This window comes from Tyto alba, unplaced genomic scaffold, assembly GCF_018691265.1.
Source record: "Tyto alba isolate M040663 unplaced genomic scaffold, T.alba_DEE_v4.0 Super-Scaffold_27, whole genome shotgun sequence".
NCBI classification, from domain to species: domain Eukaryota; kingdom Metazoa; phylum Chordata; class Aves; order Strigiformes; family Tytonidae; genus Tyto; species Tyto alba.
In genome coordinates this window covers 9851494-9872805 of record NW_024881301.1, presented here as the reverse complement: position 1 = coordinate 9872805, position 21312 = coordinate 9851494, and the positions used below count along the sequence as shown (strand labels likewise).

Sequence of the window (21312 nt, the reverse complement as noted above, 5' to 3'; positions counted from 1 at the left end):
GGAAAAGGAAGGTACTGCTGTGTTGTTAGGAAAAGCAAGAGGATGACGGTTCCCTAAACTGAAATCTACATAAAAATTGAAAGCTTATTCTTACTGTAACTAAGCATAACATATAGAGTCATGTACAGTTCTGAGTGTACATAAATCTATGTATTACACATTTTTGATAGGAATAGGATTGGAAAAACAGCCTAATGCAAGCATTATTCATATTCTGCAATACAAAAATATAAAACTAATATCACAATTGTTAGTTTCTGCTTACAGGAGCTTGGGAATTAGATAATGCTGCAGTAATTAAAAAAAACTTTAAAACCTTAAGTATATAGAAGTAGAGAGAATAAAAATAAGACAAGCAGAAGACAGTGGTCAACTCTGAAATTTTCACAACTGTTGTTTGTGAATACTTAATGCTAATGTCATCCTCTTTTTACCAGCAGACCTTACGAGGAATATACACTGGTATTTGCAAACGTTTCAGTGAAGATTACTGAACAGACTATGATTTGTTATGCTTCTGTGTTTCATTTCTTAAAAAGAAAGAAGTTATGAACAATTTCTTTAATATCATTTACCTGTTTGACAATGCTCTATGTTATCTGGAAATGTTAACAGATCTCTGGCATACACAGGATTTCCAATAGGTCTGAAGAAGACCTTTCCATTTCTTAAGTGAGGTAAAGGCCTAGTTAAAGAAAGGAGAGAGTGAGGAAGAAGAAAAGAAGAGAAAAAGAAGTAATTTGTACTTAGTTCATTACTGCTTCTGACAATCTAGTCATAAATCTCAAACTGAATTGAATGCATCTTAACACTTCCACATTAGGTGCTAACTGATCACAACATTATCTGAAATGCCAGCTATATTAAAGATGCTTTGGTGAAACACTAATTTGTAATGAGACATATATCCAACAAATTCACATGACTAATTTTATGGACAGGTTTTAATACACTAGGTTATAAAAATTGAGATTCTGGACCTTATAAATACATCTGCACATCAGATATTTTCTAAAAGGCATTCTTTATGATATTAACAGTCATCTTCATAAGCAAATTATTTTCAGGCACAGAATTATTGTATTTTCCTTTATCTTCCAGCAAACCCAAACAGCAGAATGGATTTCTATTCCTATAGATGATTTTAGGAAATGTACTTCAAAACTGGATTTTTAAAAAAGTCAGAATTTGATTTGAAGCACTAGAATTACTTAAAAAAAATTCCACCTCTGGAAAACACATAGAAGTAAAGTTAAAAAACCGTAGATTGTATTCTCTTTTTAATAGAAACAGCCTATTAAATAAAGAACAATGCACAGCAGTTAAAGATATAAAGCTATGATTTTAGCTAACATTTCAAGTGACATTACTGTTGCTGTAATTGTGAAACCAGAAATTTTACAGTGCAAATCTTTAATATAAGCAAAGTTTAAAAAACAGAATAGACAAAAAAAAGTTGAAGTAGTACGTAATACAAATGCAAAAGCTTAATTGTTTTTTCTCTACCTGTTCCAATCAGGAAGTGTCTTCTTGTAAATAGAATCAAGCGGTAACACTTGTTGCCGACCTTGAGTTTCATCAAAAATAGAACGAGCAGCTTCAGTAGTCAGTGTGACCACACAGTCCATGTCACTTGCCAAATGCCAAGAGATAACTTTTGCTGCTTCATTATCCTCAATTTGAGCTAAATGTGCAATCTGTACCACATAAATTAGAATGGTGAAAATAGAAACCAAGACCACTTCCCCTTTTCATGCTAATCACAATCATCACGCAACTTCAATTAGACGTTTAATTCCCCTGTTGATGACACTGTTAGAAGATGGGTTATCTGTTATCTGGTGGGTTTAGAATGCTGTCTTCTTTTTAATACTCCTCAAAAATTACTTGCATATTTGGTTCACCAATATTTCATCGCAATCACTTTCTGGAACCAACAAAACTTATTGAAGGCTCTCTGAGAGAAAACTCACCTTGCCCAAAATATCTTGGTTGCCTTTTGGATAGTTTGGGAGGGTACAAGTTCGCCTTGGCTGTTTCATTACTCCTTCTTGATCCAACAACTTTTGTTTTATAAGAGAATCCACATACTGAAGCTGAGAATTAAAAATTAAAGTTAGCAAGCATATATCATTGGGCCAAGCTGCAGAAGCAGTTACCTGTTGTCAATCAAGTTCCTAACAAAAAACATTCAATAATCTGAAACAGACTCTTAATATATATTGGACCAATGCATATAATCTCAGAGGAGGGAGAAAGGAGGCACACTGCAGTTGTGACTATGAACTTTTTAATTACCTTTTTTTTTTTTTTTTTTTAAAGACTTCAGGTAGCTTTTCACAAAGAGCTAGCAGAGCTTCATTAGAGCCAAAACTGAAGAAAGTTTAAATCAGCAGGAAGAGACAACAACAAATGTACAAAAAGAAATCAAAGAAGGGAACTATGTTCAGGCCTGAAAAATTTAGCCAGCAGGGGGAACTTGGGTACCATGATTGCAGAATGTATGTAACTTAATTTTACTGATTTATGATTAATGATTGCAACACTTGATCTAAAGAGAGCTAATTGTTTACACAGTTTTTTTTCCAAGATGTTAGCAGTTTGAAAATTTTCTTCAACAGTTTCTCTAAAATATAACTGGATCTTCATGGGAAATTAGAAAAGGGGTACATTGCCCTGATTCATTCAAACTTACTTCTATATCAGCTTTGGCAATAACACATGAAATTCTCTTAATTCTCTCAAAAGAAGCATTTTCCTTTGGTCTATTTATGCCAGAATACATCCAGTGTATATATTTACCAGCCTGTAAAACTCCATTATGAAAACTAGCAGTACCAGTAACACAACTGGTAACCTTAACAGAAAGGAAAAACCAAGATCAGGATATAAAAGAGAAGGTTTTCTTATTTGTCTAGCAGTTTCTTTAAGAGAGTCACATTAGCAGAACAGTTTAAAAAAAAAAAGTTTGGTATTGATCCACAAATTTTCCTCGTGGTTTAAATTTTCAGGGTTTCAGTAACTGGTGCTTGTGTATAGAACAGTGTGATTCAACAATGTTAGATAATGATATCAATTTCATATTAAGGTTAGATTTATTTTTAAGATGTTATGGAGTTTAGTGAAAAATAAGACATACCGTGTGTGTCTGCGGTAATTCAATTTGGTGTTTTTTCAGTTCATTCTTCAGGTGAGTTTCTCTTGTTTCAGCTTCTTTAACCTGACCTGAAACCAATAAAATCAACAGAGAGTAAGGAATATTAGAAAGCAATAGAACACTTCATACAGAATTTCTTACAACTTTCCAGAATTATAACACCCACAGTTGATCCCATCTACTTCTTAATTTCAGCACAGAATATCAGGATTTGTCCACAAAGATCCTGTGATTTGTCCAGCTTCTAAGCAAATTCAGCAGCTGCCACATCCTCCAGCTTAAGGAAGCAACGGGGCCAGTCCTTGGATCAGTCTGCAAATGTAAGCCCTTTTTACTTTTAATTCTCAACTATCTTTCCAAATGGTTCTCCAAAAGGTGAAATAGCAAGTGAGAACAGAAGAGTGGTAGCTGGCACTACCCTCTTTTGTCTTTTATATGGGACACCACTTTTCAGACACTATTTCCTCAACTCTCATGTCTGAACTGAAGCAATTTTGAAAACAAAACAGTAAACAGGTGAATTGCTTTCCACTCTCTTTATTCAAATGGGTTTATATTTGGATATGTTATTTAAGCATAAAGTATAATGTTGTGCTCTAACTTACTCTCTGGAGATGTGCAAAAATCTGCAAATACAAACCAAAACTTTTTGCCTGTCACACTAGAATTTAGGAATTTGCATCCATAATAGAAACATACAGTAAGCAGTGACAGAAACATAGCCCTGTACTAAAATTACAAGAAACAGCAGCATCTTCTAATTCCAGCATGCTTTATTTACATTTAGAGATTACTTAAAAAAACATAATTCAAAATGTATCTATTAAAACAAATCTCCTGATCGACAGGATGATTCAAAGGAAAAAATAATGCAAAGAAAACAAGTCCTTTCTCTCACATTCCCATAAACCACTGCCCTTACACTGCTCTGCTGTTTAACAGACTAAGAATTACATTTTCTGAAGAACATAAACAATGAATAGCTACACCATAATTTTGAATAATGTGAATAATGTACATAGGGTCAAATGTGGGGAGAAAAAAGTCACATTTTGAAAACGTAAGACTAACTTTTTGAAAGTAGTTCATTCCATAAAATTGTTTTTAGGCAACTGTTGAACTTCCAGATGGATGAGCATTCACATATCCATTGCAAGGGTTGGAGTGCAAGGCAGTCATGTAAAAAAAGAATCAGACCACCAACTTCTGTATTTTATTCTTCCTTTTGACAGTTCTGACATAAGATGTTCTACCTTAAATCAAGACCCTTTATAGGTACGTCCATCCAAATAACTAGATGCTTCCCTGCTAATGCAAAGATACACTCCTTTCTGCTCTCCCTCTAATTACTGTATCTCATTATTTCAATATCAAATTTTCTCCCTCTCTTTAGTCTCAAAATTATTAAAGGAAAGAAAAGTTTAATTCCCAGAAAATTGATTTATATATTTAATTGAACTTACATTTAATTTCAGTTACAAGCTGATTAGTAGTATCAAACCAATTTCTGTAAACACCTATGGACTGAGATAATTGGTCTCTCTCCCTTGTAAGTGTTGCCATCTGTTGCTGCTTCTTGAAATCTATAGAAATAAAAATATATTTTTAGAAGAAGATACAGTAACATAGTTGGTTTAAACATCAGCAAAAATCTATTCATTGTTACACAGTTCTGAAGAAGTATTATAGACCTAAAAATAGTTGAGTCTAAGCAAAAGCAAGCATTTTAGAGTAATTGAAACATACCATTGTAAAACATAAATGACAAACGGTATGGTTCCAGAGGTTTTTTCAAAGCTGGCAGATCTGGCTCAAATACAAGAATATATTCAGTGCTATCTCTTCCAGGACTGTTTTCAGCCAGCACTAAATTCTAATAAGACAAACAAACAAATATACATAAGTTTATGTTCACACCTGAGATAACACACAAAATAAAATAAACATTCTTCAAATAGTAAATTTTCTAAGTTACCTAACACATGATGTCTATACAATATTACTGCAGTTTTAAGTACTGGCTTGGAAATGCTTTTTACACCTAATAAAGAAAAGACAAAGATTTAGCAGTAACTATTTTATTATTTAAGAACTAAGATTGTAATTTTACCTGTTTAGAATCTTACTATTTTTGGCTATACTAATAGACATATGGTCAGAAAAAATTCTGCACTGTCCATAAGCAAGATTTCCTTGGATGTACCTCATTCAGCATGTGAACAAATGCAAAAGGAACATTAAAAAGAAAGACCCAATGTATCAACACAGAGAAGGAAAAACAAACTACTCCCAGTGCTGAGTTAAAGTTACTGCTGTTACCATGGAAGTAGACAGCAGGTCCCAAATGAATGAACAATATATATCCAAACATGAACATGAACATCCCATTTCTTATCAATTCCTTATTGAAAAGACAAACTAAATCCTTCATCTTTCTTTACAAACACAGGAAATATTATAAAACCATAAAGAATGGTAAACAGAAATAAAATTAGTATAGGTAATATCTAAATGTGCTGTTACTTTGGGAAAGGTATCATGCATAAAATGAATAATGCTTATAATAAAACTCATACTGTTTCCACCTTAACATGTAGAAATTGCTACTCAACTGGCCAAATCAAGAGAGGTGGTTGGAGCCTAAAAGAAGAGATAGATATATAACCTTCAAAGATAGTCTTCATGGCTTTCAAAAATATTGCAGCTACATATTTAATCAGGAGAAGTCTGTAGTGGAAATATATTTTCCTCAGAAAAATTTATATTAGTAACAATCTAAACATTTTCCTTCATTAAACAAGTTTAGTATTCCCGAACCTCAGTGTAAGGATAAACATGTCAGATTATCAGCTTCATTACATTGATGTTAGTTGTACGTATTTATAAACAAGATAGAACAATTTCATGATACCTGAAAAACACACTAGTGTGTCCCCTCCCCATTACTAGTCATATGAAAAGTACATTGAATCACAATCCATAAATCTTTTCCACATGAGTTTTGTGAGTTGTCTGAAGTCAGAGAACTCAGTATAAACTAGACAACTGAAAACTGCCTGAAGAGGTGAAAAGATATGGCATTCACTGAAATGGAATTACTCCCGATGGAAGACTAGAGAACATCAGTTACTGTCAAAAGCAGCAGGATCTCCTCAGATCACAGTAATGAGAAAGCAGAACAACAGAACACCCTCTGCCCTCCAACAAATCAGGAATATATAAGTAGAAAGAAAAAGCATCTGCTTACAAAAAAAAATCCCAAACAAGCCGAACAACAAAACCTGAAAACATCTCCCTCACCCCCCTTACATAGGTTGTTAGCTTAGTCACTGAAGCAAGACTGGAGTATTTAGGTCACAATGGCTCAACAGCAGGTTACTGTACATGGAGATAAAAAAATTTGTTATTTCTGTATCAGTGAGGAATCTGAGAAATTATCCAGTAATTTTATCCAAACTGTCAGAGTCCAATCTATGGGGTTACTATTCCCCTCAACAGTATGAAGTTTTAAACATCTGTTCAAATTTCTACCACAGGTGTAAATCCAAGATTTGCAGCGAAAAGTGCAGTGGTTATACCTGACCCCTTACCTATACTACTTCGCTTTTTCCCACCCCACCTGCCTGAGAAAAATATGTTCACAAATCAATTCACCTGTTACTCCTGAAACATGGTTGGGGAACAAGAGAAACTCAAGAGTGCACCATACATCAATTTTTGAGTATATTAATTTTATCTGATACCTTTATCCAGTCCATGCATTTTCTTTTTTATACATATTTTGTCACCTTTCCTTATGGATCAGAGTAGACCAGAGTTTGACAGACTGTTCAGTGAAAAATGTTTGCTGATGTTAACCGGATATTTCTGTCCTTGACTGTTACCAACAATTATTTATTCTGTGTCATTAGTTCCACAAAAGCAGTTATGTACTGAATAAAATATATTATGAGGAAGTTTGTATGTAGGATATGTAGATTTCAGTGATTCTACTAGGGTTTTATTATGGTGATTTCCAAGACGTATTGGGGGATTCTGTATCTGTTGCTAAGGCAGTGTCTGCCTTCGTCTGGCACACACTGATGCTGGTCTGCTGGGAAGCTGCTTCCAATGAATGAGTTTGAAAAGGTGGCTGAGAAAATTTCTTTAAAAAGTTGGATCCCCCTTCAGTATACCTCCTAATTGTTTGAGGATTTCTACATTCAGGCTAGTAAAACATGTGGCAACCAGAGGAACCAAATGAAGTAGGGGTATACTTTTGCTCTGCAATTCTTATATGATACTTCAGCAACTTTAAAAAAAAATACAACTATATACACCTACTTCATCATGTGAATAGTCTTATTGAGGGAAGTTTTCTGTAGGCTTTTAAGAGAGATATTGTGACCATTCCACACAGAACAAATGTGCGGCTCTACATTCAGCTGGGTTTCTTTGGTGTTTTGTACAGTTTCTGGTTTTGTGCATGTGAATGTTTTAACATAAGTCTTTTACATTATACTTTGTAACAGATGTTACAAATGGAACTCATAGGTTTTAAAAACTCAATCTGTATTTGCTGAAGAAAAAGTGACTACAAACAAAGTCAACAAAGATCAAAAAAGTGTAAGATCAGCTTTGAAACTGTAGGAAAATAGGCATCATCAGATCCATTGCTCATGGAGTTACTTGTATATTTCAGTCACACTTACAATTTCAGCTGATCCTCTGACAAATGGAAACTCAATTGTACTGACTTTCCCCTGAAACTGTGGGATCTCTAGGTCATCTTCATTGGGGCTCTTAATTTTTGCTATTATTCTGCCAACTAGATCAATTCCAGTATGGTTGTTGTATTCATCCTGTAAGTAAAGAAAAAAGTTAGCTTGGAACATGAACCGAAATATGGAATCCATTTATATACAGCGTTGGGTTTACATGACAAGGTGCTGGTAGGGCAGGGGGTGCCTCTGTGAGGAGGGGCTGGAGCTGCCCCATGCTGGACACAGCCAGCTCCAGCCGGCACCAGCCAATTTGCCACAGGGCACAGTCAGGCCCCTCAGCCAAAATGGTGGTTCCTCTGGGAAAATATATTTAATAAAGAGCAAAAATGCACAGGAGGAGGAGAAGTGGGAAAGAAAAAAAAAAAAAAAAAGACACAGCAGAGGGAACATCAAGGTCAGGGAAGAAGGAGGGGGAGGAGGCAGAGATTCTCCTGCAGCCCGTGGGGAGACCATGTTGGAGCAGGTATTTCCCTGCAGCCCACAAAGGGCCACAGTGGAGAAAACATCCACATGGCAGTCCATGAAGGGCCCCACGCTAGAGCAGGTGGATATTTCCTGAAGGACTGCAGCGTGTGGAGAGGGCTCACACTGGAGCCGTTCGTGAAGGACTGCATCCCATGGAGGGACCCACATTAGAGCAGTGAAACTGTTGGAGAGGCAGAGAGGAGCTGTTATGGACTGACCGTGACCCCCATTCCTTATCTCTCTGTGCTGATCAGGGAGGGGTGGAGGGGTGTGGATCAAAGCTGAGCCTGGGAAAGGGTGGGGTAGAAGGTGCTGGTTTACTTTTTTTATCTTTGTTTCTTACTACTCAAATCTATTTTAATTGGCAATAAAATTAATTTTCCGTAAGTTGAGCCTGTTTTGCCCATGGTGGTAACTGGTGGAGAGAAATATCTGCTGTGTATGTAAGTGTTTTCCCACTAGAACCTATTCTTAAAACATTTTTTTCTTGTGGCAACAAGAAATGGGTTTCAATTGAGATGCCTGACAGCAAGGATTGCATGTTTCAGTTTTGGTCATCTGTATGTAAGTAAAACAAGATGCACCTGTCATATACTGGAAATCACTGATTTACATCTTTTCTGTGAAGTCAATCTCCAAAGATATAGAAGCAATACCTTACAGAAAAATTCAACATATTTTTAGCAGTCTTATGTATTTCCATAATTATAATTTTGCATTAAAGTATAGTTACCATTACATGGAGGAATAAATCCTTGACCAGTGTACGGCTAGTAAGAGTTCGAACATTGGAAACTGCTGGAGTAGCCGGTAAAAAATCAGGTAACAAGCGTACAGGGTCATTAGGTACAACTTCAACTATAATCTAGCAGAAAAAGAAGGAAGAATAGAATAAACAAAGCAAAATAAAGACTGATATAATTCACTGCAATTCACCTGCACACATGGGTTGCTCGAAAAATACCGAAGCAAATGCATATGATCTTTACTTACAATCTTGAAATAAATTAGCATGACCACAAAACAGTTCTACTAGGTTGCAAATTATGCAGCTGTTATTCCACAAAACTTCTTAATTATAAAAGCTAATGAAAACATATTTTGATAATCAATTTGAAATCAGTAACTATAAAAAAATAGTATTTCTCCCAGATGATTCTGTATTACGTGTTCTTGGCTACATGTAGTTAATTATAGATTCAAACCTGGTCACTGCTGAGTGTATTTGTCTTATCCATTGCAAAGGTAAACTGGATAGTGTAAGTGCCCACTCTCTCTGGAACCACTTTATCCCTAAATAAAGCAAAAATAAAAACCAAGCAAAAGTGATTCAATATTGAAGTGACAAGTATGTAAGTATGCAAGCAGTTCAAATTTTGAGTAGTCCTCCAAACTAGTTAGAGAGTCCTGTTAAGGTATGACGTATTTTAATGCTCCTCTGTAATACTCCTCCCTCAGCAAGGATGCCATTACAGTTTCTCAAGAACTATAAGGTTTTTGAAAGCTTGGATGAGGAAACTCTCCTCCAAGAGTTTGTCCCTAGTAGCTGACAGTAAGTTTGTTGTGGCCCTATTATTCAGAAATCTGTAAGTCTACCTCATTTCATGTCCCATTCAATTAATTTTCATACAGCTACTGAAACAGAGATGTTTAGATCTGCAACAATAACAAAGTCTCTCAAAATTTAAATGTTTGGCTTGAATTTACATAAAAATCTAAGTAGCTAATTCCTCCTCTTACTCAGAAGGTATACGAAGTTCGGCAACTTGGACCAGTGGCCAAGGTTGAGTACAGTGATACAGAAAAGAGCTTTCATTCAACCTTACAGCATTCCACAGTGCAGACTACTGGCCAAGAACCCCTAACACCAAAATATGAAGGGAAGACAGATGCCTGTGCTTCCACTGCTAGAAACAGACTTCACCTAGCAAGGAAGGCCACACAGCAATCAGAAGACCGCTGCAGTATTTAACAAGGGATAGCAGTGACTTATGAATACTTAGAACCTTTTCAGGAGATGCAAATAGTCTCTAACCAAAGTTCAGACATTTCTCTGAGAGGATGACTTGTAGCACTCTTGAATTGGTTAATGAGATTTTTTGTTTTCAACATGCAGCATTTTATCTGTTGTCAATAACATTAAGCAATTTGTTTCCTCTTATTTTGCTTGGGAAAGAATAAGATGCAAGATTCCCTGGAATGCTTAACTTGTAAAAAACAAAATCCTCAAGTTTTAGCTTCTTTTAGAACAGGCCATGACTTTCCCTTTTTCTGTTTCATACGGAGATGGGACAATTCTACCTTCTTTTCTGCATTTTCTCTAGGTTAATATTGAAAGCAGCATCTGCCTTGTCAGGATGCATTAAAAAATTGAGTTGTTAGTAATCTGCTAAGCATTTCATGTCTGAACACCATCTAACCAGACTTAGAAAAGAAGAAATTGCACAATTCTAATGAAAGTTGTAAGACTGCATAATAGCATCAATGCTACTAATGGGTGTTAAATAGATGAGAACCACCTGTGACTGAGCCAAGGACAAGAAAACTTGAGAGAAACCAGGTGGTAAACAGTGATGCCAGAGTCAGCACTGAGTAATACGTACTCTCCTACAAGGGCTGCTAATGGGTTGTCTCTACTGTCCTTTCAAATTTTTCAAAAAGGTTGGGATTTTTAATTCTGGACATTTGTGGACAACTAGTAAACTACAGGTACCAATGACAGGATTTTAATAATTCCATATTCAACTCTATATCATTAGTTTATATCACACTGACCACTAGAGTGCTCTTCACAAATGAACATTTATTAGCATGACTACACATTGGCACACTCACTCTAGTTTTCTTTTTCTGGAGATACAAATACATAATGCAGAGTGCCTTGCTTTGGTAACTTTTTGAGGCATTCTTGTGGTTTAACTATACCTGTAACTAAGAATTTATCAGAATGACCAAGGTTGCAGAAATGTACCTCATACTTAATGCAAGTCTGCAGTGATCCTTGGTTTCTGGAAAAGTTAATTCCATAACCTTAGACTAGCCAAAGCTCTGCTCTGTTAGAAGCAAAACAGCATGCTTATTTGGGAGTCATCTTTTGCTATAGCTGCCAAACTCAGCCTTAGGTGGCTTTGGAACCTCAAGTGCCTTCAAGGTAAAGACAGATCTTGGTAATGTTACAAAAAAACATGCTTAAATAGCTTTTAGAATTAGCTGTAATCTCTCAAATGAAAAAGCCTTCACATACAAATATACTACCTTGCTGTACACCATGTGAGAACCTAAAAAGACTGAATAAACAAAGGTCCTATCAACTGCCTTCCCAGGTGGAATAGTTTCATGGCTGGATATGACAAAGGGAATTACAGCTGGAGGTACATTTGCATTGCGTATCAGGCTGGGTCCTTGAAAGGTATGAGAGTCACAGCTGATGCAAGTCAGGAAACTTCCTATCATCTCCTGAAGTGCTGCCCCTCAGTTGCTCCTGCAATCTTGACACAGCTGAGCTGCAGCACACTCTGTTCCTCTGATGTAGGAACCAGGATCAGCTGGGCAACAGCGGTATCTGCTATAACAAGGTGATCCTAAAGTCTGCTTTCTAAAAGCAGAAGGAAAGTCTGTTCCTAGAAGGCAAGAGCTTGAATTAACAGCTAGTACCACATCTGTTTAACTGATCCCATAGCTTGACTTCCAGGAATAGATGTAAAAAAACATGGCAGCCAGACACCAGTTTATGCTGAACTCTAGTTCTGGTGCCTGTCATCTAAGACACCATCTCTGAATAAGTTACCCAAGGAAAGCCCACTAAACTGATAGGGCCAAGGCCATGGAGCAGGATTAACACACAGCTAAAGAAAGTATTAATTCAAAGCTAAATCTACTTTGTCACGTCTGCAATTCTACAGCAGTTGAATGTAACATTGAAAAGAATTAAGGAATATTACTAGACAAGTGACAAGCAGATGATGTAGTCCCTCCATTGCTAGCATTTCTCATCATGTATTCTAACATATTATGTTAGACTCTAGTCTCAGATTAAACAAGTGTCAAATATATATAGGGAAGAATTCAATCCTCATGTTCATTGCATCCTGCTAATATCTTTTACCATTTCATAGCACTGTATCATACTAATTCTATAACAGATTGTTATTATCAAAACCTAAACCTCTTGTTTCTACCTCAAACTACTTATTTTGTACAGTAAGTTGCATCAGTAATTATAAAAGAAATGCTGCTATACCTGAAGTAGAAGAAGCCATCTTCCTTGTCATCCTTCACTTTACTACAGCTAAATGTCGTAACCTGAAAAGAAAGATGCAAACAATTTAATGCAATATACTGAAAGTAAAAGTATCATTACTGTAATATGCTATCAAGTCTTAATGATTTGCAGTACTGACAGCATACGGTAATTCAATGAGATCACCTGTAATTTAGATGCTAGTTTCATATTCTTAATTCAGGTAGTCTTTTCTTTGCAAAATTCAGGGTGGCAACTTTTAGTAGTCTCCCTGCTATTAGTTATCTTCTGCAGAGCAGTAGCATTGTTGTCCTTACTACAGTCATGACATCTGAACAGTCTAACAACTTGTAACAGGACAGATATTGATAAACAAATGACTGGTATGTAATACTTGTTATTTAAAATCTAGAACATGATATTGATCTAAGTTAAATGTAGGAAAGTTTCTACCACAAATATGTTTGTCCTATGCTGGCATTTTAATACCCATTTTGAAAATGTATTTTGATGACTTACATCAATTGGTGTCCTAGTTCCGCAGCTCTGTGCTTCCCACATTTTCATAGAAATCCGTGCTGGATTAATATTTTTAATAATGTTGTCATCTTCAGAAAGAACACTAACCATAAAATCTGTAGAATGAAAGACAACATTTTTTTTAAGATTATTTTTATTCAGAATTAAGAAGATCGAACGTCATGAACTTCTGTGTCTCCCTCATACCCAGAGGAAAAACATACAAAACCCAAGTTCCAAACAGAACCCAAACAACAAAAAATTTAAAACCAGATAAGGAAAACCTTCTCTTCCTAGCCCTGTAATTAGACCAGGCAATAATTCTTAGAAAAAATCCCCATCTACTTTATCCAATGACCGCTTTAAAAAAAAGCCTCAAATTTCAAGTCTGCCTTTCCCACATTATTATTCTTACCAAAATAGCAAGCTAGGCTTCTTTTTGCTCTCAGGAAAGAACAACCATTAGCTAGGTAAACAGCTGATTCCTTCCTTCAAGGACAGGAAATCCAGATCTCCCTTCTTCCTTCACAAGTGCTTTAGCCACTGAACTACTGGATAGAAAGGCACAGTAGTTGTAAAGAGACTGTACCGACATCACTACCATTTGCCCCATCTATTAACCACACTGTAATAAAAAGAAGGCTATGAATTTGAAGCTGAGTTTGGCTACTTCTTGCAGACTAGTATCACATACTTAAATCTGATAGAAGGAGGATACAGGCACATGTTTCACTCCTCCATTTGCTGCTGGCTGGTTCTGCAGTCAAAATACTTGCCATTTTATATCCTGATCTGAAAAATTTAGCTTTTCCTGTATATTCCATAGAAAGTTTAATGGTCTGAAGGAAATGGAATCCAAATTAGAATACAGCTACCCCTCTAGTTGAAAATGTGAACTAAGTACTTTGACACTATGGTTACAGGTGGACTTCATGAATGTAATTGAAGCTGTGCTGCTCATATAGAACTGAATTTTGCACTTTAAGGAAGGACTGTGCTTTGATGTGTATGAAAAAGTCAGGCACGATTTCCTCCAAGATTACAGTGCCTACTGTATCCAAGTTCACCAGTAAATCCAATAAATAGGATGTTAATTAAATATGAAGCTGTTATTAAAGAATGTAATATCTAATTTTATATCGACATTTAATGTCATATATACTATGTTATCTCCTCAAGAAGCTGTTTAATTCTCTTCCTCTCTCAAAACCTGGTTGATTTATACTATGTGATACATTTGAAAAAGGTCTATTCGGCAGGGAGGTTGAAGTTAGATGATGCTTACAGGTCCCTTCCAACCCAAACTACTCTGTGATCCTGACTTTATAGTATACTTCCTCCAGGCAAAACTAAAATACACCAGGAGAATCATCAGAATGTTTTTTCATAGGTTTATAAAGCTCGAGTGATTTGTTTCCACCACAGAATCCTTATACTTACCAGGGAAGGTACCTCCTGCTGGAAAAGAAGTATTTTTGTCATATTTAACATTCAAGCAGACAGGTTTCTCAGGATCAGGCAGGACATTTAATGTGATTATAGGACAATCTAATGTGGTCTTGCCATGTGAGGCTTTCAGTTGTAAAGTGTGCTCACCCCTGAAATATACAGAAATAATAAAAATTATTATAAAGTATCTCTTCTGAAAAGATAATTTTCAACAGACTTCAAGTCTGAATCATGTACATGAAAACATGGTAAAATAAAATAACCTAAAAGTTATCAGTAGCAAAGGGAAGAAAAAAATAGAAGTGTTAACGCAAAGTTAGACAAGTAAAATAATAATTTCAAGATATTAGCTTATTAATTTAATTTTGCTTTAATATTTCATTAGCTTGATGATGTTTCATTGCCTGTCTGTAAGACAGTAGCATCTACAGCTTTAAGTTTCAGAAGACAGTAAGGTGGAAAGCAAGCACAGCTCATTAAAATGCTGAGGAGCATTCTGCTTTGACAGTTTCCGAAGAGTGAATCTGCGTACAACTCACATCTAGCAAAGTGCATTGCAAGTATAAGATTTTGTTGCCATAAAATAACTACTGATTTTCTTTACAGTATTAAAAACTTGAATTTTAAGTTTTTGAACAGAACAGGGAATACAGTATCTAACTGCATAAACGCTGTTCTCCCCAGCCAGTTCTGATTATGCTGTATATGGTATGATATTACCACTGAGCACACCTGTTTCTAACCTCCAGTAATATACTAGCAACTAATACTCATCATCTTTCTACCAAGATGCAGGCATAAATACACCGAGCACCATCAATAGCATTTAAAATAGATTTTCTTCCAAGTGCAAAGTAACATGATGGGTCAGATCCTGCAGATATGAATGCAAAAATATTAACTGTTATGAAATACCTCCTAAATTTAAGAAGCACTTATGGCTAGCATCTAAGCTATCTAAAACCAGCCTAATCTTGCAAGAAAAGCTCAGGGATGCAGGGAGTGGGTAGCAGAACTATGAACCTGAGAAGGATATAGAAATAATGAATTTGAAAAGACAGATGGGACATGAGAGTGTAAGAGGAGCTAGGGTAACTGACATGAAGAAGCAGGAGCCACAGGACACACATCTGCAGGAAATGAGACTTCATTAATTCTACTGCAAATAAGAAAAGTTAAATATACATGCTTTATATTATTTTGGACACTTTACCTAATCCTTCAAAACAATGGCCAGCACACAAAGGGAGTGGGGTTTCAACACTCCTAAAACGTGTTCCTACTTTGAAACCACAGTGTCTGGATCTGGTCACCCAAAGGTTGTACATTTCAAATATTTTAAGTGGTTTCTGACACCATCTGCACTAGTACAGGTTGACAATTATAAGCTGTGTTTTACCACGACCGGAAAAAAAACAAGATTCCGAAAATTAGAGCAGCAGCTTCTAAAAAGACCAAAAGAAGCAGCTATTGAATTTTATTTAGTTAAGCACTTAAATTTCTTAGAGTTCCCTATCTGGCCTTCTACCAGCATATAAATGTTTGACCTTGGCTCTAGATTTATTCTTGGTAGGTACTTTATGAAATGCGCAGCTTATATACATCTAGCAAGTGACATTTCAGAATTCAATTTTTTTCCATATAGTTTTCACTACTTACCTAGGTGCATGAATACTAATAACTCCCAGGTTAGCCCTACCATTTTCATCTGTTTTATGTTGCTGGTTTGAAGGAACAATCTGTCAAAAAAAAGTATTTTTTTATTCTTTCAATGACACAGAAGTAGTATCAAGTCTTAGAATACAATGTATATCTCATTTGCCTGCATACTGTCACACATGAATCTGAGTATATTTTCAGATTTTAAAACCTTCTACAAACTATTTATTCCCTTCTAGTGTTTCTCCAGTCTGCATATAGATTCCTGGGTAGCAGAAACTAAAGAATGATAAAACTGGAGTAAAAAAAATTAAAACATCTGTGTCTCTCTTCCCTTTCCCCCATTTTAGTCTCACTGCCAAAAATGTAAGACTGCTAGACAACCAAGAGAAAAGTGTCACGACAAGTGATGAAGAACAGTACCTTATTTATCAAAATTTAATGACAAACAAGAACTAATCTCTGTACCATAAGAAATGGCCTTTAATCAAATGCTAATAATGATAACTTATTGTCAGTATTGTTTTAGGATAACAACACAAATGCCTTATACATCTCCTATTTATCTAGCACATTAATTAGGTCTGATTCTAAGTCCTCTGAAGTAAATGGAAATCCTACTACTGACTTAAAGGAATTTTCACTGAATCCTGCTGTTAGAAAATAGCTCCCGTTTAACTCACTGGTGCTCTTCAAGGTGTATTTTCTATGTGCACCTTCTCTTTGCACACTTAATTCACTGGCACTGAAAGTGAAATCTTACAACTGGCAGTACCATTAAGTCATACTTGTCTTTATACATTAAATGGCAGAGAAGCTATCAGTTCACTTTCCTCATGAACCACAACTTTTTGAAACTACAGACTTCAGCGTAGCAGATAGAGAATGCCTATCCTCTACAGAAACAGGTGTGAATCTTAAAGAATACAAATACAGTCTTAAAATAATCAGAAGCTACTTTTTCTGAAAATTTGTGTGCATGCTGCCTTAGCCTTACCTAAGAAATATCTTGTCAGTGCATCAAAAGAACTACAGATAGTAGTTTTAAAGTTTGGAGGACAGCAAAGGAAGCCATGGATACATTTTGAGTTCTTCTGTAATGAATTCCTCTCTAACAAGGGAAATCAACTTGTTCATTGATGATTAAATGGAACAATGGAGTGCAGAAGTCTGTCGTTATCTGAACAGTGCTTGGCATTAAAATGCTTTCCCCTTTGCTATTTCAGCACAGATTTCAGGGGACTAAGTATCTAGTGTCCACTTACACAAAAGCAGTTAAAAGTGGATAATCTTCTTCCAAAATTATTTTCTTTCCCAAATCTCATGTCAGCTAGTTAAAAGAATGAAATTACTTTAAGAAAAAATAATAGAGAAAGTTGATTCATAATGGATTGGCTATGGAAGAAAGAATTTATCCTATCACGTCACTAGAGAAAAGCAATGGCAAAAATTGTGTGCTTAATGGTTCAAATGGAAGGCAGAACTATAAAGATATACTAAGAAAATTGCCAGACATTTCATAAACTATTTGGAAGAGTATATTCAACTCAACAAATAAGTCTGTATTTTCAATTACTGTACGTCACAGAATGGAAAGTTATTTTTTACAGGAACCAGTGCTTTGTGCATTTCCACTACTGAGCTGCATGTAAGAGTTCAGTCTTCCTGTTCAGCCATACGCATTCAGTTTTGGACCTGTAAGATTGAGAATGGAGTACAAGAAATGCATGCTGCAACCACAGAATATCAGGTTTAGGAGACTTGGAGGATGGGATGTGAAATATAGACAGACAGCTTATCTGAGAATTTCAGTTCCGAGAAGCTTCTCATTTCCTTTGGGAGGCTGTGCATACAACCTATTTGAAATGCCAAGGCAAGACAGTTCTCTAAAGAGGTTCTCCAAGATACTAATGAATACTGATCCAATTTATATTCAGCAAATCTGCAGTTGGTTGCTCTGCTAATGTATGAAAGTAACTTAGAAATAATACTGGTGTTAAGCTCCAGGAGAGCACACTGTAATAAACACATTGTAACAACCATCCACCTTGACTTTCAGAAGACTTTCTCCTGGGCACATCACACTTGGATAAAGAGGATGCAGAGTTTCTAAGACATGCTGCTGGTCCTCCCCGGAGGAAGGCATAGTATCTGAAAAGACAGCATGCCACCACCACATCTCTTTAATCAGGCAGCACAAACACAGTGTTACTGTCCAGGTTGTTTGCTCTCTCAAGAATAACCTACATAGAAGCCCCAAAGAGTTGCAGCTGCCATCATAAAGGCAGTAGTTGGGGCAAAGAAAAAAAAATCCCAAACTATGAGGCAGGCTGCTATGGCAAGAGATTTAAAAGAAGCAGAAGAGAAGTGTTGAAGAGAGAAAGAAATTTCCTTAATAAAAAAGACCAATAAAACAAGTAATAGTAGCATAGCTAAATTGGGGAAAAGGTGAGACTATGGCAGCTCTTGAGGGGTGAGCAAATGAAAGTTCCTGACTGTTGTGTGTTCTGAGAGAACTGAGGGACACAACTGCATGGCAAGCAGAAACAAAAAGGGAACAAGACCAGCCCTGCATGAAAAAATATCATGCCCAGAGGTGGATGAATATATATCCTGTACTGAAAACGTACACATTCATCGTAACAGTCTCTGCACCAGCAGTTAGGAGCATTTGACAGTTTGACTCTTTTTTTTTTTTTTTTTTTTTTCAGTAACAAGAACAAAAACTTTAACAAATGGGTTATTCTGTCAAACTCCTTTCTTCCTGCAGGCCATCTGACACTCATACCTCACTCATGGAAAGGACTGTAACCACTTAAATTTGGGTTAGATTTGCATCCTTGTTGTTTTAATTTGGTTTATACTGCCAACACTTTTCACAGGTGTAAATAAAGTAGGGAGCAAACCTGCTGACTAACTTTATGTACAGACTATAAGTCATACAGTCAGGAACCACAATCAAAGAACCACCAGGTAAAAATTATTTCGTTGCCGGTTTGGACCATATCATCATCATCATCATCATTATTATTACTATTATTCAATAAATTACCTCAGAGAAAGTGGGGCATGGGGTGGAGTGGTGCATGCAGAATTTGGAAAAAGGTTCAGTAGAGGATCCAGCACGTATCTTAATTACAATTAGACACTGTACTATAGGAATTTTGTTAATTTGTGATTGTTATAACAAAAGGGAACTGAGCAATCTGTCCTGGGAACTGCTTACAATACTCGTTGACACTACTATTATATGAGATTAATTATTCTTTTGTGCCCTTACAATATTTTATTCACTTTTCCAAAAATGCCTTGAAAATTAAGAAGATAATGTAGATGTGACAACAAAAATTTATATGCTAAACAAAGTTCACATAATAAGGCCTGTGCTTACCTTTACGTTGTTACTCTTTGTAAGGCTGACTTTGACATTAGGTTCAGGAGATGGATTTCCCCACTGATCACACAGCTGAACAATAAGGGGCTTCTGCAATTCTCTACCATTAATCACTGCAACAGGCTGCAAGAGATACAAATGCATTATAACTATTATGTTCTAGGTATATCTGACATTCATGGCAGGTCAGGAATCCCCAGAGCAACAGTGTCCACCTTTGCCATACTATTTGTCTCCCATAACAGCTAGACAATGACAGAATTGTAAAACTCCAGGAAGGTATTTCTAGAGCTTTCCCATCTTTTGTCATTATAAAATGCACCAGCTGAATTGAATTGTGTGTGTTACTTGCATTGATGTGACTAAAAGAAAGTACATGCTTCTGAAGAGGTTTATCAGTTTTCTTGTTGTAGAAAGAGCAAATGGCCTAAACCATTTATCTTCTGATATACCTTGGCAGTTTTCTAGAGAGTAAAAATAGTTATGATACCCCCTGAACCTTGTTTCATTTTTTTCTTCAATAACTTCCTTCTCAGTTTTTCCAACACACCAATCTTTATTCCTGTTCTCTACTCAGAGATCCAATTTTATTTTAGCTGCTTCCACTCTCCTATTTTGTTTTCTGCTGGAGCTTTAGCACTGTCATTTGAATAGCCAAAGTAAACATTGAAAAATAAAATAATAAAAAATAAAGTCAGCAAATAAATGGATGGTACCAAAAATCTCTATCCTTTTCATTTAAGTACTGTATGCCTTTCCCCACTTTCTGACTGTAAACACTTTGAAATTTAAGTAAATTTGGACTGCCTTCCTACATCCTAAACATCAAAATAAACAAATGACAGATAAAGGAGAGATGAGCTGCCAACTATTACTACCATCAAGGACTGTAGCTTTGGCAAACAGCAGTGGAAGATGCGTGTTAGGACACAGCCCACTGTAAAATGGCTGCACCAAAAAAAAGAAAAATATATCATCTGCAGGAAGGCAAATGGGACAGAATAAACAGTTTAAGAAATATTAAGGAATACAGTGTTGTAAACACACACATATGAGTTAGACTACGTCAAAATAAGTTTACTTTTAAAAAACTAATGTAGTTAGCTATTATATGAAAAACACTTCACACCTACAGTCCCATTTTAAATACATCTATATAATTATAGATAGCAAAATACTTAACTAGCTTTGCTTGTGTTATGTTGTTCTGTATAGAATAAAAAATGTCTCTAGAGCTGTCATATTCTGACAACTTTTAGAAGCATCAATATTAAGAAATCATGGTTTTCAGCTTTGCATCCTGTGCTATAAAATAATGACCAGCTGACTAGTGACCCTGTTGTTTTCCAAACCAAAACTTTTCAACTTACCTTTTCCAACTCTGGCCAATCCACAAACTGCAATTTAGCAGGGGATCCTGCAGTTAAGTTTACTCTAAGAAAGTCAGAAAATTCACGCCAAGCAAAGCACAGTTCTTTGCTACCAAGGAAGCAAGGTTTAAACCGAATACCTTTTACTTTAATTGTTAGAGTACTTTCCTGTTGAGAAATAAAAAGAAGATTTTATAGAGAACAAATAAAGGGAAGGATCATTTATTAATTTTTTTAATATAGTATTTTAATATCTATGCCTGCTAGATACTATTTGCTGTTTTTACTGTCAGACA

General features: G+C 35.8%; 1 protein-coding gene across 2 annotated transcripts in view; it reads right to left on the bottom strand.

The window, feature by feature from the left end:
• The window catches only part of SMCHD1 (structural maintenance of chromosomes flexible hinge domain containing 1), a 79730-nt gene that overhangs the window by 5771 nt on the left and 52647 nt on the right, over positions 1-21312 (bottom strand). For both annotated transcript variants that reach the window (XM_042797944.1, XM_032987667.2), the window contains exons 29-43: positions 21017-21184; positions 19644-19769; positions 16253-16332; positions 14585-14742; positions 13145-13260; positions 12626-12687; positions 9591-9678; positions 9119-9250; positions 7849-7998; positions 4904-5030; positions 4621-4740; positions 3140-3225; positions 1974-2096; positions 1507-1697; positions 576-685 (exon numbers count right to left, since the gene is read on the bottom strand). In XM_042797944.1, the coding sequence (XP_042653878.1) occupies positions 576-685; positions 1507-1697; positions 1974-2096; positions 3140-3225; positions 4621-4740; positions 4904-5030; positions 7849-7998; positions 9119-9250; positions 9591-9678; positions 12626-12687; positions 13145-13260; positions 14585-14742; positions 16253-16332; positions 19644-19769; positions 21017-21184 (1837 nt within the window). The remainder of the gene's footprint in view (positions 1-575; positions 686-1506; positions 1698-1973; positions 2097-3139; positions 3226-4620; positions 4741-4903; positions 5031-7848; positions 7999-9118; positions 9251-9590; positions 9679-12625; positions 12688-13144; positions 13261-14584; positions 14743-16252; positions 16333-19643; positions 19770-21016; positions 21185-21312) is intronic.